A 14,602-nucleotide genomic window follows, 5' to 3' on the forward strand; every position below is an offset into this window, starting at 1 on the left:
TTCAGTGCAATGGAGACTGAATTGCTCCCTCACCTTGGGCAGGGAGCCGTGGGACACTGTCCAGAGAAGGAAATGCAACATTTAAGCACATGGAGGCTAAAGAACCCAACTAATAACTTGGTGATCTCTGGAGTCATGGAGAGGCTTTGGGATGGGGACTGGACCAAAAGCTGCCACTGCTGGGAATTCACACAGAACTGCCTCTCCAGCTGGGAGCATGGGGCAAAGGCAACAGATATCCAGTAAGAGCTTTATTTCATGCCAGTGTCTGATATCCAGATGCTGAAGAGGAGCCCAGCTGACTGGCTCCAGGTGCTCTTCCAGAGAGCTGAACCGGCAGGCAGTGGGGTTCAGGGGAAAGAGGGCAGCTGGCAGCCCAGGAGAGGGGGATAAAAGGAGAGAGGGTAGGAGACCAACCCTGCTATCCAAATATAATGCTTATCTGCAAAACAGTTAGAGAATAGAAAAAGGGACTAGGCAAGCTTTGGGAAACACAAAACAAGCCTGAGAGGAGGGGACACGATTTCTACCCCATCCTGCCATGCAGCGGGAAGTTGGAGTGTCTCCTTCTCCCTTCCCCAGGGCCTGTCCATGGCCAGCAGGGAAGGGACAGGCAGGGGGAGCTGGAAGGAAGGAGGGAGGCTGGATTCTTCCCAGAGTCCTTTCCCAGCTCAGAAATCTTTGCAGCCCTGGCTCCCTGCCAGCTCTCATTATCTGGAGAGATAAAAGACAATTCCCCCTCCCCCCCCACCCTGCCTACCCCTCCCACCCTTCAGGAGCTGGCGGCCCTGATCCCCCTCCCAGAGCCTTTTGAAGTTTCCTCCTATCTAGAACAAATTCTGCAAAATGCCCTTGAGAGCAGAGTGGGGGAGGGGAGCTCTGCAACTTCCACAGACACTAACTGCCGCTCAGAGACTCAAGAGCAAGGGGGTGGAGGGAGTAACAGGATCCTGCCCCTGTTGCTACAGGCCTGTAGAATGGGGACAGCTGCTGCTGGCTCCCCCACACTCCAGAGATCTGCTTCCAGCTCTTTTATCCGCTTAGCTAATACTGGACAAAATTTTCAACAAACTATCCCAGTAAAGAGATGTGGGTCAGAGGGACTCCAAAGGGTGTGCAGGCATGAGGGGCTCCTTTAGAATTCTCGCAGGAATCAAAGGGGGAGGGGCGGGGAGACAAATCCTTCCTCTCCTTCCCCACTTCATTATATGGCCCATCTGATATGCACAGGATCCCTGGCTCTGGCTCAAGGTCACACCAGCCTGAGAGCGGAAGGGAGAAGCAGCCAGCCCGGGTTACCACTCAGACAGACAGACAGTACTCGTCTACACCATGGGGCTAATGATGGCCCCCACCGCCAGGGATGGATCACAGCAAAACTGCTAGCACAACCAGGGCCAGTTCATTTCCAACATCAATTACAGAAGGCACATTAGGCCCCAGGTTGGTAGCAGGGACAAGCAGCTAGCTCCCAAGGCTACGAGGGAAGGAGGATACTCACGGCAGCTCTCCTCATCCGAGCCATCCTTGCAGTCTGTATCGCCATCACAGAACCAGTGCTCGGCTATGCAGCTGCCATCGCTGCAGCGGAATTCCTTCTCCGAACATTTCCTCATGTCTGCAAGCCAGAGACAACAATGCAATCAGAGCACATGTCCCCCAGGGGTACCCAAACGTATCCATGCCACCCACTGTACCCAGGTCTCCCAGAGCACCCACATATGCCTGTGCCACCCACTGAATCCCCCAGGGCACCCAAACACACCCATGCCCTTTGGTGCCTGGGCACACCAGCAGTGCTCATTCTGTTTAGCACTGGGTGTTGGATTAGAAAGGAATCCTCAAGAATTCAGAGCTCTGTGTCAAGAAACAACAGGTCCCAGCATGGACAAATGAGACTAGGCTGGGCTGCTGGTTGGAAGAGAAGCCCCACAGACAGATCCCAAGCAGTAATCCTGGTAAGCATGTCCCCAGCTGCTCATCTCAGGCCATCCAACTATGTGGCCTTACCATGCTTTAGGAGATTAGCACCCAGTGGATGGGACTGTACGCAAGCCCTTTTGTAAGCAACTGTCCTAGGCCGACCGCGCAGGCACCCCATTCATGGCATTCGCGTGGTCATGCCACTCACCACACTGCTCATCGCTGTTGTCACCACAGTCATTGTCACCGTCACAGTGCCACAGGCTGCGGATGCAATATCCATTCTGGCAGGAGAACTCGTCCTCCTCGCATTCCCGTGGCGCTACAAGGACACAGCCGAGAGGGAGCTGAAAACAAGCTGATTTACCTTACAGAGCCAAGTCTTCACCCCAGCACAAAGGGGACCTTTGGAACAATGTCCTCCAAGAGGGTGCCACCATGAAGGGAAAACTCGTCCCCCATCACCACAGCAAAACATGGGGTGGAGGTTAGAGGGAGCCAAAGCCAGCCCAGGATTCCAAGTCATCTCTTCAGATCCCTTCCCAGAGATTTCCTTGCAGGACAATGAGAAAGGGCTGCAGTATCAGCATCTTTTCAGGGGGACCCTTCCTTCATTGAGAGGAACTGGATCCAACAGAAAGTTTCAACTGGGACAAGAATCTCCTGTACTGCAGACTGGGCAGCTCACCTCACAGACCCAGCCCGCACTTCCTGGGAGCTCACGCATGTAGTCAACTTTGTCCTCCTCCTTCCCACAGTTCCAAATCTCTCTCATTCCCCTTCCCTACCCCCTGGAAAGGGCCTATCCACAGCCCATACTCCTCCAACACCCAACTCAGCATTTCAGCAGAGGGTAAAAGGTCAGCACAGATCAGACCTAAACAGTTAGCAACAGTACGCGCCAAAGCCCACAGCAGACAATCTCAAGCAAGTTCATCTCTTGGCTTCAGGTCCACAGAAGTCTGCCCTATTCCACAGCACTGCGCTCTGCAGGGGATAAAGATGCTTCTCACCAACATGTCCCTCTTGTGGGTTAGCCCCATACAGGAGCAGGAGCTTGCCATTGGGTCCCACACATAATATTGGTTTGCCAGGTCTCCTCTTTCCCCTAGATTTGCTGCCATGTAACAGTTATGAGGAAGGGTCTCTCTCAGTGACACCAGATTTGGTCTCAGAGTTCCCATTAAAATCACCACCCCATGCCTTGCTGCACTGATCTCTCAAGGTGGGATAGGGGATGGAACCAGAGAATATTGCCGTAAATGACCAAACACTTCCACCCCAAATCTATGGGCATCCCAATCTCTGTCCAGAGGAATGTCCATGTGCGCTTGCCCTGATTAATGAGCTCTATGGATTGAGAAAGACATGGAAAAGATACCGGAAAGCTGGACAGCCAAACTGTCATATAAATTCTCGAATCCACAGAGCCCTAATTCCACACACCCCCGCCCCCAGTCTATATAAGAGGCAGAGATCAGGATAGTCCACATTAAATAGCTACAGTCCCATGGGGAGCATTCTGAGGACTGACAAAATGGCACTAGGTGAGGGTGAGTTAAGCTCTGCAGTTGTCTGGGAGGTGGAAGGGGGTCATCAGGGAAAGCATCAAGTCAGGTGCTCTGGGAGCAGGCTCAGGAGCACATACACATGTATCACCCTGCACACTCCTCCCCCATTGCTCAGCGTACCTGGGGAGAAGTGAGTGTTGAGTTGCTCCGAGCACCAGCCTGACAGCACACATCTCAGCATCTAACAGCAGCCTGACACCAGCCCTAACGTCCGGTGCAGCTCCAGAGAGCGGTCGTTGATGTGTGCAGTAGGAAAAGCGGATTCTCTAGCACATGCTGACAGTCACTGAGATGGGTGCAATGAGGCAACCATAGAGCAGGGAGGGGCATTTAAATCACTTTACTTACAAAAAAACATCCCTAAGTAACCCCTGTCCCCAGCACAGAAGGAAGAGGGTGGAGTTGCAAGAGATCAGGTACATTTCCATTCACATTCTGACAACTTTACTGGCATGACAACAGCCTTAGATGCTGCCAGAACTATTGTGGTACAGTAAAAGTGGCTGGGCTCTCTCATGTGGTGCCAGGTTACCATGTCTCAGAGTAACCGGGCCTCTGACCAGGCCAATATCCCTGCAACACTCCTCAGTGAAGCTGTTTGAAGGGAGAGGACCCTGAGGATGGCCTCACATAGCAGTGGAGTCAGACAGTGGAACCTGAGGCCACAGGAAACCAGCCAGACAAACAGTTTAGTGGGATTTAGCAGGGGTTAGGCATTTCCATGAACAAGGAGCACACAAACACGGCTCACTGGGAAGCTTGGGGAAGTGCTTCATGGGACATTAACTAGCAGGCTGCAGGGCATAAACTGTTCTCCAGCTGGGACCAGGAAGCATCCCCTCTCCCAGAATAAAGAGCTACACAATTGTCTGGCCAGGTGCACTGGGGGAGGGTCACCCTCCTCTGAAGCATCAGGTACTGCAGCATATAGAATTATGTGGGCCATTGGTCTGAGTGGAAAAACTCCCATGTTCCTGTGTCAACAAAGTTAACACTGGTTAACCGTTTGGGTGCCAGCTTCCCAGAGGCCTAGCAAGTCAGTGTGGCACCCATCCTTTCAGCAGCATGTCATCTTCCCCTTGAAGGGTTAACTTACGGCAGTCCTGTTCATCAGAATCATCTTCACAGTCATTGTCTCCATCACAGACCCATGAGCGACGGATGCACTTCCCATTGTCACAGTGGAAATCCAAGGACGAGCAAGTAGGCAGCACTGGACACAGGAGAAAGGAGACAACTCACTATGTGCCTGCAGCAGCGTTCCTATAATGACCGTTTTCTCCCTCTCCCCTGCTAGCAAGGGGCTAGCCCCCTAGCGAAAATGAAGATGGGTTTCGGGTTATCAGTGAGAAAAGACCCTGGGAACCTGTGGCTGAGCAGTGCTGCATCACCACAGAAGCACCGACCTTCCCAATACAGGGGGCCGAGTCACAGTGCCCCCTTCAGCTTCTTCTTCCTTTCCCATCGCCTACACAAGGCGATTCTCCCCCTCCCAGTCCTCTCCCTGTAGTTTCACGTCCTTCTGGACATTCAAAAGAGAGTTAGCAACATAAAAATATATCTAAATTCTTTCTCTCCCTGCATGCTCCCCCGGTGCGTCCTGTCCTCCCTTGTCGGTTACACAGGTAGAGTCTCTGAAGTGATGCTGTTGAGCAGTTGGGTTTCTGAGGCAGATGCCCAGCCTCCCATACCGTGTGTGTGAGGGGGGCTCTCCCAATGAGGTGTTGTTTCTAGGGCTCATAAGAAGGAGTTTAAGGCAGCAGATGAAGATGCTACCCCCTGCCCCAGGCACAGTATATGGCAGAATCCAGGCATTGTAGGAAGGAGGAGGAGGATGAGAGACACCTTTAGGAGTTCAATAGAGTGGCAACAAAGTGGGGCTGCTGGACTCTGGCTTCAAAGGGCCCTGTGAACAAAGGCTGGAATTTGAGGGAAGAGCATAAGCCCAGCTCTGCCCTTCCCTCACAGATGAGAGGAACACTCCAAGCCCTGAGAGGTTCATGCTTTCAAGTGCTGCCAGCTGCTGTGGGAAGGAGGTTACACAGGGCTCTGCTCCTGACAGGTGTGTTCTCCAAAGAACAATGTTACCTTAATGATACAAAGAGGAGCAGAGTAGGGAGAGGCTGGGTCTCTGAAACCCTTTCATCCCAGCCCAGCCTGCTGATAGCATCTCCCAGCTGTCACCAGCCAGGCCAGTCCTGCTCTGCTAGGCTCATAACTCCTCCCTCCCCTGCCAACCACTCTTGGTGGGGGGTGAATACAGCAGCAACACAATAGACAAGGGAAGGGGCAGATCCCCTGTGGGCTAGAGAGAACATATTGGATGGCCACACTTTCCGTTTTCCAGTCCCTTCGACCCTCCGGTCCCTCACAGCTCAGAATTGCTGCCAACATCCTGTGTCACCAGTGCAGATTAGACGGAGGAAGAACCCTAGGGGCTCTTTTACTTAATCAGACCCACCTGGGATTGTAACAGGATTAAACTCAGCATGGGAAAGCACCTCCTGCAGCTTCTCAGAACCCACAGAGCAACTGCCTGCACCCCAGCTCCTACAGCTTCACTAACCCTCCTAAATGGCCTCTCTGTAGGACCCAATAGTCTCCCTTCTCAGCAGGGATATTAGGGACCTAAGCCCAGAAGCGCGCATGGCTCTCTACTCTGGGTGGAAAATGGCAAAGAACCGAGCGCCTGTCCCAGACAGCTCCAAAGCTGACAGCACAAAGGTGCAAGAGGCGTAGGGCCTGCTCTGCCTCACAGACACATGGTTCCCCCTTCCTAAGGGCAACTTCAGGTCCTTTCGCTGGGTCTTGTCTCTGCTTGGTGCATCCTGGGACAGGGTTCATCTCCTAACACAGGGCACCTCTGCAGCCCACCCAATCCTCAGTGCACAGCCTCTCTGCATCCCAGCCTGTTTGTCACCCTTCTCTAGCTAAGGAAGGCAGCTAGCACTAGGGTATTTAAGAGCTGAGTGTGCTTTTTTGACTACCTCTCGAGACACCCAGTTCCCATCCCACTTTTACTCTCTTAAATGAGCTAACTCACTACAACACAGTTTCACCCTTAAACACCATCTGTTGCAATGCTAGCCCCTCCAGCTGACAACGCCATTCCATGGAGGAAACGGAAAAGAACAGTTCCCCCTCCCATCATAGCAAAAGCCACATGGGATAGCAGACTAGGCTCAGGGCTGGAAGCCAAGAGGACCTGAACTCTAATCCCACCACAGCCACTGACTGGTCTTAGAGATACTTTGTAACTAAACAAAGGCTATAGGTACAATACAACTTTACAGAAGTTTAGGGGACTCAAAAACAAGACATCTGTTGAAAAGAACTTTCACAATGGATATTTCATTCACTCCTATTTAGAGAGATGCATAGGGATATAAGTAGGTGCAACGGGTTGAAATTAAGAGGGAACAAGCAGGCCAAATATGAAGGAAAACTTCCTGACAATAAGGTATCTCAGGGTGTAGGATATTCTCCACAGGGAAGGAGCAGAAGCCCCACCACACAGAGCATTTAAAACAAACCCCTATAGAATCCTGCACTGGCCCCAGAGAGACAGAGTGGAGGATCCAAAAGGCCTTTTCCATTTTTACTGCCTAGGATTCTACAAAGACCTGTGTTCAGATCACACCTAGCCTTTTCAGATACATCTCCACAGCCCAGAGCAGCAAGTCTCAGAGCCTGGTCAACAGACTCGGGCTCACAGGGCTCATGCTATGGCATTAAAAATCGCTGTATAAACATTGTGGCTCAGGCCGGAGCTCGGGCACTGATGTCCACCACCCTCCAAGGCTTCAAAGCCCTTGTGTCTACATTGCTATTTTTAGCGCTGTAGCACAATTCTGAGTCTACTGACCCAGGCTCTGAGTCTTGCTGCCACAGGTTGCCACTCCCTCTGTAGACGTAACCTCCCATCTGTCTGAGGCCTGGATGGAGAGGAAGGCACACACATACACATCTCTACATTCACCAACCAGATACTCAACAGCGGAGCACGTTTTCTAGCTGCTGGTTTGTTTCCTTTGACCATGCTTCAAGGTGGGTGCACACATCCAACAACCTCCTCCTAGAGAATCCCAGTGCTGACTGAGCATGGAGACTGGAATTCCCCTCCTGCCCTGTGGCAGGAAGAGGGGGTTACACTCTCCTCCCCAAACTTTACTCCCAGAAAATACAACCAGGAAGTGCAGCTTCTTGGATCTTGAGAGACAAGCCAAGCCCATAGCTCTGCCTCTCTCCCCTCAATGCAGCCTCTGTAGACTGCACACAGACCAGACCCTTCCTGGCCTCAGCAGCAGTTTCAAGGATAAAACCATCCCCCCACAGCACATACATTACTGTCTGCTCTCCCCAGTCCCAGCATGACTAATCACCAAAGGGCTGCGCAGGAGCTGCCTGGAAGGGAATTTGCATACTGACTCTCCAGGGAAGAATTTTTCAGGCTCCCAGAGGTTTAGGCCTTTAGCACTGGTTCAGAGCGGATACCAACATCCCATTGAACTCCTGCTTCTCTTCATGAGGTAACTGCGCAAAATGAAATTCCACCCCTACAGGGAGCAGTTCAGCCAATTTCATACTCTCCTTAAATATGAAAAATAAGCTTGAGGAGCTAGGAAAAAGAGAAAATGACACACAGAAACTGCTACATGCAAAGAAGGGCCCCATTCCCACCCCAGCAGACAGCAAGTGTGTCTGCCAGCCCAGACAACACCAGGACACAGATAGAGTCGCCTCTTCCACAAGAGCCTCCTGTAAAGAAACCCAAGGCTGATGAATGAAGGCTGAAGTTTCACAGAACATAGGAATTTCCAGCTCAGACCAGACCACTAGTGTCCATCTAATCCAGTGCCCTGGGCTGGGAGCGGGGGAAAAAAAAAAAGTTAGCTAACCCACATAAACTAACTTGGATTTACAACAGCAGCAAAAACATAGCAACTCAACTTTTCACTCAAGTTAGCAGCTTGAGTTCAAGCCTAAAAACTGAGTTACCATATCTCCACTGCTATTTTAACCTGAATTAGCCAACACTCAAGCTAGCTACCTACCCCAGTTAAGAACACCTTTTTTATTTTCCAGTGTGGACCTATTCTGACAGTGGCCAGTAGCAGATGCTTCAGAGGAAAACGTAGGAAACCCCCATGTGTGCCATTATGCAACAGCATCCCCAGAGGGTAAACTTATTCCTAAACTCACTCCCTTCTACCTCTCATCAGCTAATTTTATGCATCAATTTTATGTACTGTATTTGTAATCCTTTCTAATGTTACTGTGGATGTTCTCATTAACGATATATGCCTAATCCTTTTTTGAATCCTCCTGAGCTCTTAGCCTCAGTTGGCACCTTGTGGTAATGCGTTCCACAGGCTAATTCTGCCTACTGCCAGTGACCAACACAAAAAGGCCTTTGAACTCCTGACCACTTCCCTGTACTTATGCCTACTGCACAATCACACTGGAAGTCATCCAAGATTTCAGCAGAGCTAGGTCTACCCTAGGCCTGTTGCATCCACTACTTCCCCCTGGTTTTTATGGTCCGGGGGGAAAAGTCATGAAAGACGAACAGGCTGAATCATGTGCCACAGTCCTTGGAATGCTCCAGCCCTGCTGAGTGCTGCATCAGAAATCACCTGGCACCCAGGAAAGCAAGTGCCTCACAGTCCTTACCAGATGGGCTGTTCGCTTGACACTAAGAACAAGAGAGGTTGCTTTTTATATTCTTCACAGAATCTACATTAACGTTTCATAACACTATCTCCAGGCTGGGTTTGAACCTCACAAACAACTCAACATGCTGCTCTCCAGCTGATAGCCATCGTCAGCTATTCCTCGATACGAGGATGATATCTGCCGGGGGGGAAAAAGTCATTGCTGAGACATTAGATGGACCAATCCGTGCTCTACAGGTTTTTCCACATATTTGACAGGTGGTTGCTTGGAGAGAGCATAACTGCTGGCTGGGATGCTGTACCCTTTCCTTCCTCCTCTGCCATTTCTCAGCCTCTCGAGCAAGGCAATTCTCTCAAAATGGGCTGAGGCTTGATGTATGATGCAACGCCGGCCAGCTTGTCCCAGTTCGTGGGGTCAATGCCTCCCTTCTGAAAATATACTTTCAGGATGTCCTTGTAGCATTTCTGTCCCCCGCAAGTCCTCTTACCATGACTAAGCTGAGAAAAGAGGACTTGCTTCTGAAGAAGAGTATCAGCCATCTGCACATAATGGCCAGCCCAACAAAACTGATGGTTCATAATCTTTGCATCAACACTGGTGATGTTAGCTGCAGAGAGAACTCTGGCATTGGTGCGATGATCTTTCCATCTGATATGGAGAAGCTTCCTAAGGCAGAACTGGTGGCACCACTAAAGACACTTAAGATGGCTTCGGTATGTCACCCATATCTCACACCAAAAAAGAATAGTGGGGATGACTACTGCATTGCAGACCAGGATCTTAGTTTCCATCTGCAGCTCTCTGTCAATAAAGTCACAACGCAGCAACGTTCCGAAGGATGCGCTGGCACAATGGATCCTATGTTCGATCTCCACATCAAGATTGTCTGTCTGGGAGAGGTGGCTACCAAAGTAAGGGAAATGGCTCAATGTTTTCCAGGAGTTCACCACCGATAGCAATTTGTGGGATAAGGGAGGCAACTTGCACTGGGGCAGGCTGGTGGAGCACCTTAGTCTTCCCAAAGATAAGGGAAAGTCCCAGGCTATGAAAGGCCTGAGAAAAGATCTAGGGTGGATTGCAAGTCAGCCTTGGTGTGCGGAAGGATAGCACAGTCTTCAGCATACTGAAGGTTGGTAATAACAGTCCTGCTGACCTTAGTTTTAGAATAAGGACGCCACAGGTTGAAGAGCTGGCCATCCATTCGATACTCAATCCTAACTCCAGAAGAAAGGTTGTCATGAATAAGAATCAAGATCACGGCAGGGTAGATGGAAAAAAGGGTTGAGGCAATAGCACAGCCCTTCTTAACACCAGTACAGATGGTAAACAGGTCCATCTACAACCCATTATAGAGGACAGTGGCAGTCATCTCATCATGAAGTAGCCCAAGAACACGAATGAACTTAAATGGACAACCGAATCTAGATAGCAGCTTCCATAATGCTTCATGATTGATGGAATCAACAGCCTTAGTTAAGTTAATAAATGCCATAAACAATGGCTGGTGTTGTTCTCTACACTTCTCTTGGATCTGTCGTGCAACAAAAATCATGTCAGTGGTGCCCTGAGATGGTATGAAACCACATTGGGATTCCGGAAGGATATCTTCGGCAAGAGGGAGGAGATGGTTCAAAAGGATGTGAGCAAAGATCTTCCCTGCAATGGAGAGGAGGGCAATGCCTTGGTAACTCCCACACATTGCCTTGTCCCCTTTCTGAAAAATGGGTATTCGCATTCTTTAGTTCAGATGGAATTTCCTCATTAACCCAAATTCTAACAAGAAGTTGATGAAGTTTGTGCACGAGTGCTATTCCACCAGTTTTGAAGACCTCCATGGGGATGCCATCTGGGCCTGGTGCCTTGTTGTTTCTAGTCTGAGTGATGGCTCGCCAAACTTCCTCAGAAGATGGGAGTCAGCAAGAGGTTCTATTACTGGTTGCTGGGGAATGGACTCTATGCTGGCAGCTGAGACTTTAGATCCACGGTTTAATAGAGTCTCAAAGTGCTCCTTCCAATGTTGCTTGAGAGCTACCTTGTCCTTAAGAAGGATGGAGCTGTCCTGAGATTGCAGAGGGGTTGTGTTGCTTGAGCTTGGCCCCATAGATGGCTTTCGTTGCTTGAAAAAAAACTTGCTCATATCATGTTGATCAGTGAAGTTTTGGATCTTCATGGGCTTTGCTTGCCACCACTGATTCTTGATGTCACCCAGCCTCCTTTGAACTACAGCTTTAAGCTGATAACTCTCTTGTTTTTGCTGGTTCGAGGATTTATATTGCCAAGTGCAAAATGCGCTTCTCATCTGCTGAGTCAGTGCTAGAATTTCCTTGCTGTTCTCATCAAACCAATCCTGATGGCATTGAGTGGAGTATCCAATCAATTCAGCACATGCTTTGTGAATAAATGGTCTTGAACTCCTCCCAATGTGTTTGGATATGGTAGGTCAAAGAGCCTCTGAATGAGGCGTTGATGAAGGGTCTCACGGCTAGCGTGATATTTGAAGTGCCCTGATGTTAAACCTCTTCCACGTTCCTTTTGGTTGTTTATGGTGTTGTGGTGTAAGCCACGTGTTCATGATTGTTCTGACCAAACAGTGATCTGTCCAGCAGTCATCCATACCTTTCATGACTTGTTTAATATGGATTTCAGTACAATCACGGGCTCTGACGATGATATAGTCAAGAAGATGCTAGTGTCCAGAATGTGGGTGTTTCCAAATGGTCTTATATTTGTCCCTCTGTCTAAAGATGGTGTTTGTGATAAGCAATCATTGTCCACACATTTGCTAAGGAGGAGAATGCCATTAGAGTTGACTTTCCCCACCCCTTCTTTCCCAGTGGTGCCTCCCCAGAGTTTGGGGTGCCAGCTGAGAGCACATCACACAGATCTGCTCCACACACAGAGGCCAGGAACACTGCGCCTGTGTTAATTGCTGACGCTTACCAGCTAAAGGAAATCAGCAGAGTGTGCAGCGGGCCCAAGATAGAGGGCGGAGACTCTTAATCCAGCCTTGAGCAAAAATCAGGATGCTCAGCAGGGGCCACTGCATTTTGCTATTTCTCCAGAAACCAAAATAGAAAATACTCCCTCTAGTGGTATCATTGAATTCGATGTTCAAATGTACTGTCAGAAAATCTGGACTCCCACACAAGCTGTGCAAAAGTGAGACAGAAATAGAAAGGGACCACCTGCGACCAGCACCAAATACTTTGCAATCCTGAAGTGGCAAGGGCCAATGCCGGGGAACACCATATCTTCTGCGATGTAGTTTGTCTGATCATTTCGGAGATATGAATTAAGCCTACTGCAAAGTCAAAATACCCAAAGTAGGGCAGATGTGGGGCTGGTGTCACTTCAGGAGTAGAGTTAATGTAGGTTGTGGACTTTACTTTGAATTTTCAGACTTTCAAAGATTGGGGATTCTTTTAAGTTTAACCTGAACTCTTAAATTCCTGACTTTTGAGCAATGGTTATGTGGTTTTGGACTGTTTGTTTGTTTTTTTTTATTCACACTAACTACAGCAAAAGGCTCCTGTAAGAATTTTTACCCTTAGCATCACCTCATAGTTTTGGTCTGGGACAGATTAGTTTAGTAATCTCACACACAGCCCAGTTCTCATAGGTGAAAAGAGACACAGAGCCCAGGAAAATGTCTCAAACAAAATGAGTTACACACTCACGTGGCTCAAGAGAAGCTGTCTACACTTCCTACTGGGTTCAGAGCAGTGGACTTTTATCCCATTTTCAATAACCTAGGACAAAAAGAATAACCAGTCCCCCACTCTCCTTAAGTCCAGAAAGTGTAACACAACAAGATGCTGGACCAAGCAAGCAAGTCTCTGTCCCAAAGAGCAGACAGTTCAAAAGCAGAAGGGGACCAGCACATGCACAGGTGGAGTATGTTCATCAGAGCAGGAAGACTCCATGGAAAAGAGGATAGCTGGGATAAAACAAGGGAAATCTTTTGGGGAGCAGCCAGTTTGTCAAGGCTGAGGCTGAATTTACTCAGTTCTCCTCCCACCCTGGCCTCAAAGCGGGACCCACATGTACAAAAAAAAAAAAAAAAAAAGACAGAAATATTCCCAGTGACTGGGAAAGGGCCAGGCTGCACTCGCAAGTGAATGCAGACATGAAGACCAGTCTTCTGCCTACACTCTGCTTTGGTTAGCAACAATCCCAGGCAGCTTCTGCTGGCAGAAGGTGTGTAGGCAGCTGAGCTGCTCTGGCACACATAGCAGCAAGTGGATCCAAAACAGATGCTGTCATGGAGCCAAAGAGCCAACACCCGAAAGAAACTCTATGAAGCTGGCATGACAGCTGCAAGGGTGCTTATTACTATGATTACTACAGCACTTTGACTTCTAAACATGATCCAAAGCAGGAAGCAAATATGACATGGACTAATTGGCTCCTGTAATAGCAGGGGTTCAGCTTTGGGAGGGAAGCAATCCCTGCCATAGAGAGATAAGCAGAGAACCCATATGCTGGCAGAGGGTAAGTTCTCCTTGCCCAGGCCATTACTGATAATCCTCAGGGCCACGGGAAGTCCCTGTTCAAAGTCAGATACACCAGTTACTCTGATGCAATAAAACTGAGCAAGTCCTTAGGGAAGCCGGGAAGTGGTTTCCCTTCAGCGCTCTCTGATCAGTGATGTAACACTGCCAATGTAGACCTACCCAAAGAGAGAGAGAAAGTGTGTGTGTGTGTGGAGTTTCTCCCCTATATTTCCAATTTAAGGTGAAGAAATGCTCCAGTGAGTAAAGGCGTTGGAGTAGCCTTTTTTCCATTTCCAGCTATGAAGCAAGTTTGCATGGTTTCTGGGTCAGTCACTCTTCCTTTGTTCCCCAGTTGTTACCCTTCCTCTTTGCTCAGTGGCGGGATCACATTGTCATGCACGTTTGGGCTGCAGAACTTTTGGATGAGGAAAGCCACGTTCATGGGACTATGTGATGAGCTTGCCCCTGCCCTGCAGTGCAAGGACACGAGAAAGAGAGCTGCCCTGTCGTTGGAGAAGTGCATGGCGATTGCACTGTGGAAACTGGCTACTCCAGACTGCTACCGATGAGTCAATAACCAGTTTGGAGTGGGAAAGTCAACCATTGCACTCGTGTTGACAGAAGTGTGCAGGGCCATTAATTGCATCCTGTTCCAAAAGACTGTGACTCTGGGTAACATGTGAGACATTGTGGATGGCTTTGCACAAATGGGCTTCCCTAACTGTGGAGGGGTGATAGATGGAACGCACGTTCCAATTCTGGCACCAGACCATCTAGCCACTGAGTACATTAATCTGAAGGGGTATTTCTCTATGGTTCTCCAGGTGCTTGTGGATCACTGTGGGTGTTTTACAGACATTAACACAGGCTAGTCTGGAAAGGTGCATGACACACGCATCTTTCGGAACATTAGCCAGTTCAGGAAGCTGCAAGTAGGGA

The 14,602-nt window shown here is 49.3% G+C and overlaps 1 protein-coding gene across 1 annotated transcript in view; it reads right to left on the reverse strand.

Annotated features, from left to right (window-relative positions):
* Window positions 1-14,602, reverse strand: part of LRP4 (LDL receptor related protein 4) — a 102,267-nt gene that overhangs the window by 32,659 nt on the left and 55,006 nt on the right. Inside the window, exons 3-5 of the mRNA XM_077820215.1 lie at window positions 4,591-4,707; window positions 2,132-2,245; window positions 1,502-1,618 (exon numbers count right to left, since the gene is read on the reverse strand). Coding sequence (XP_077676341.1) covers window positions 1,502-1,618; window positions 2,132-2,245; window positions 4,591-4,707 — 348 coding nt within the window. The remainder of the gene's footprint in view (window positions 1-1,501; window positions 1,619-2,131; window positions 2,246-4,590; window positions 4,708-14,602) is intronic.

This window comes from Eretmochelys imbricata, chromosome 6 (assembly GCF_965152235.1).
Source record: "Eretmochelys imbricata isolate rEreImb1 chromosome 6, rEreImb1.hap1, whole genome shotgun sequence".
Lineage (NCBI taxonomy): Eukaryota > Metazoa > Chordata > Testudines > Cheloniidae > Eretmochelys > Eretmochelys imbricata.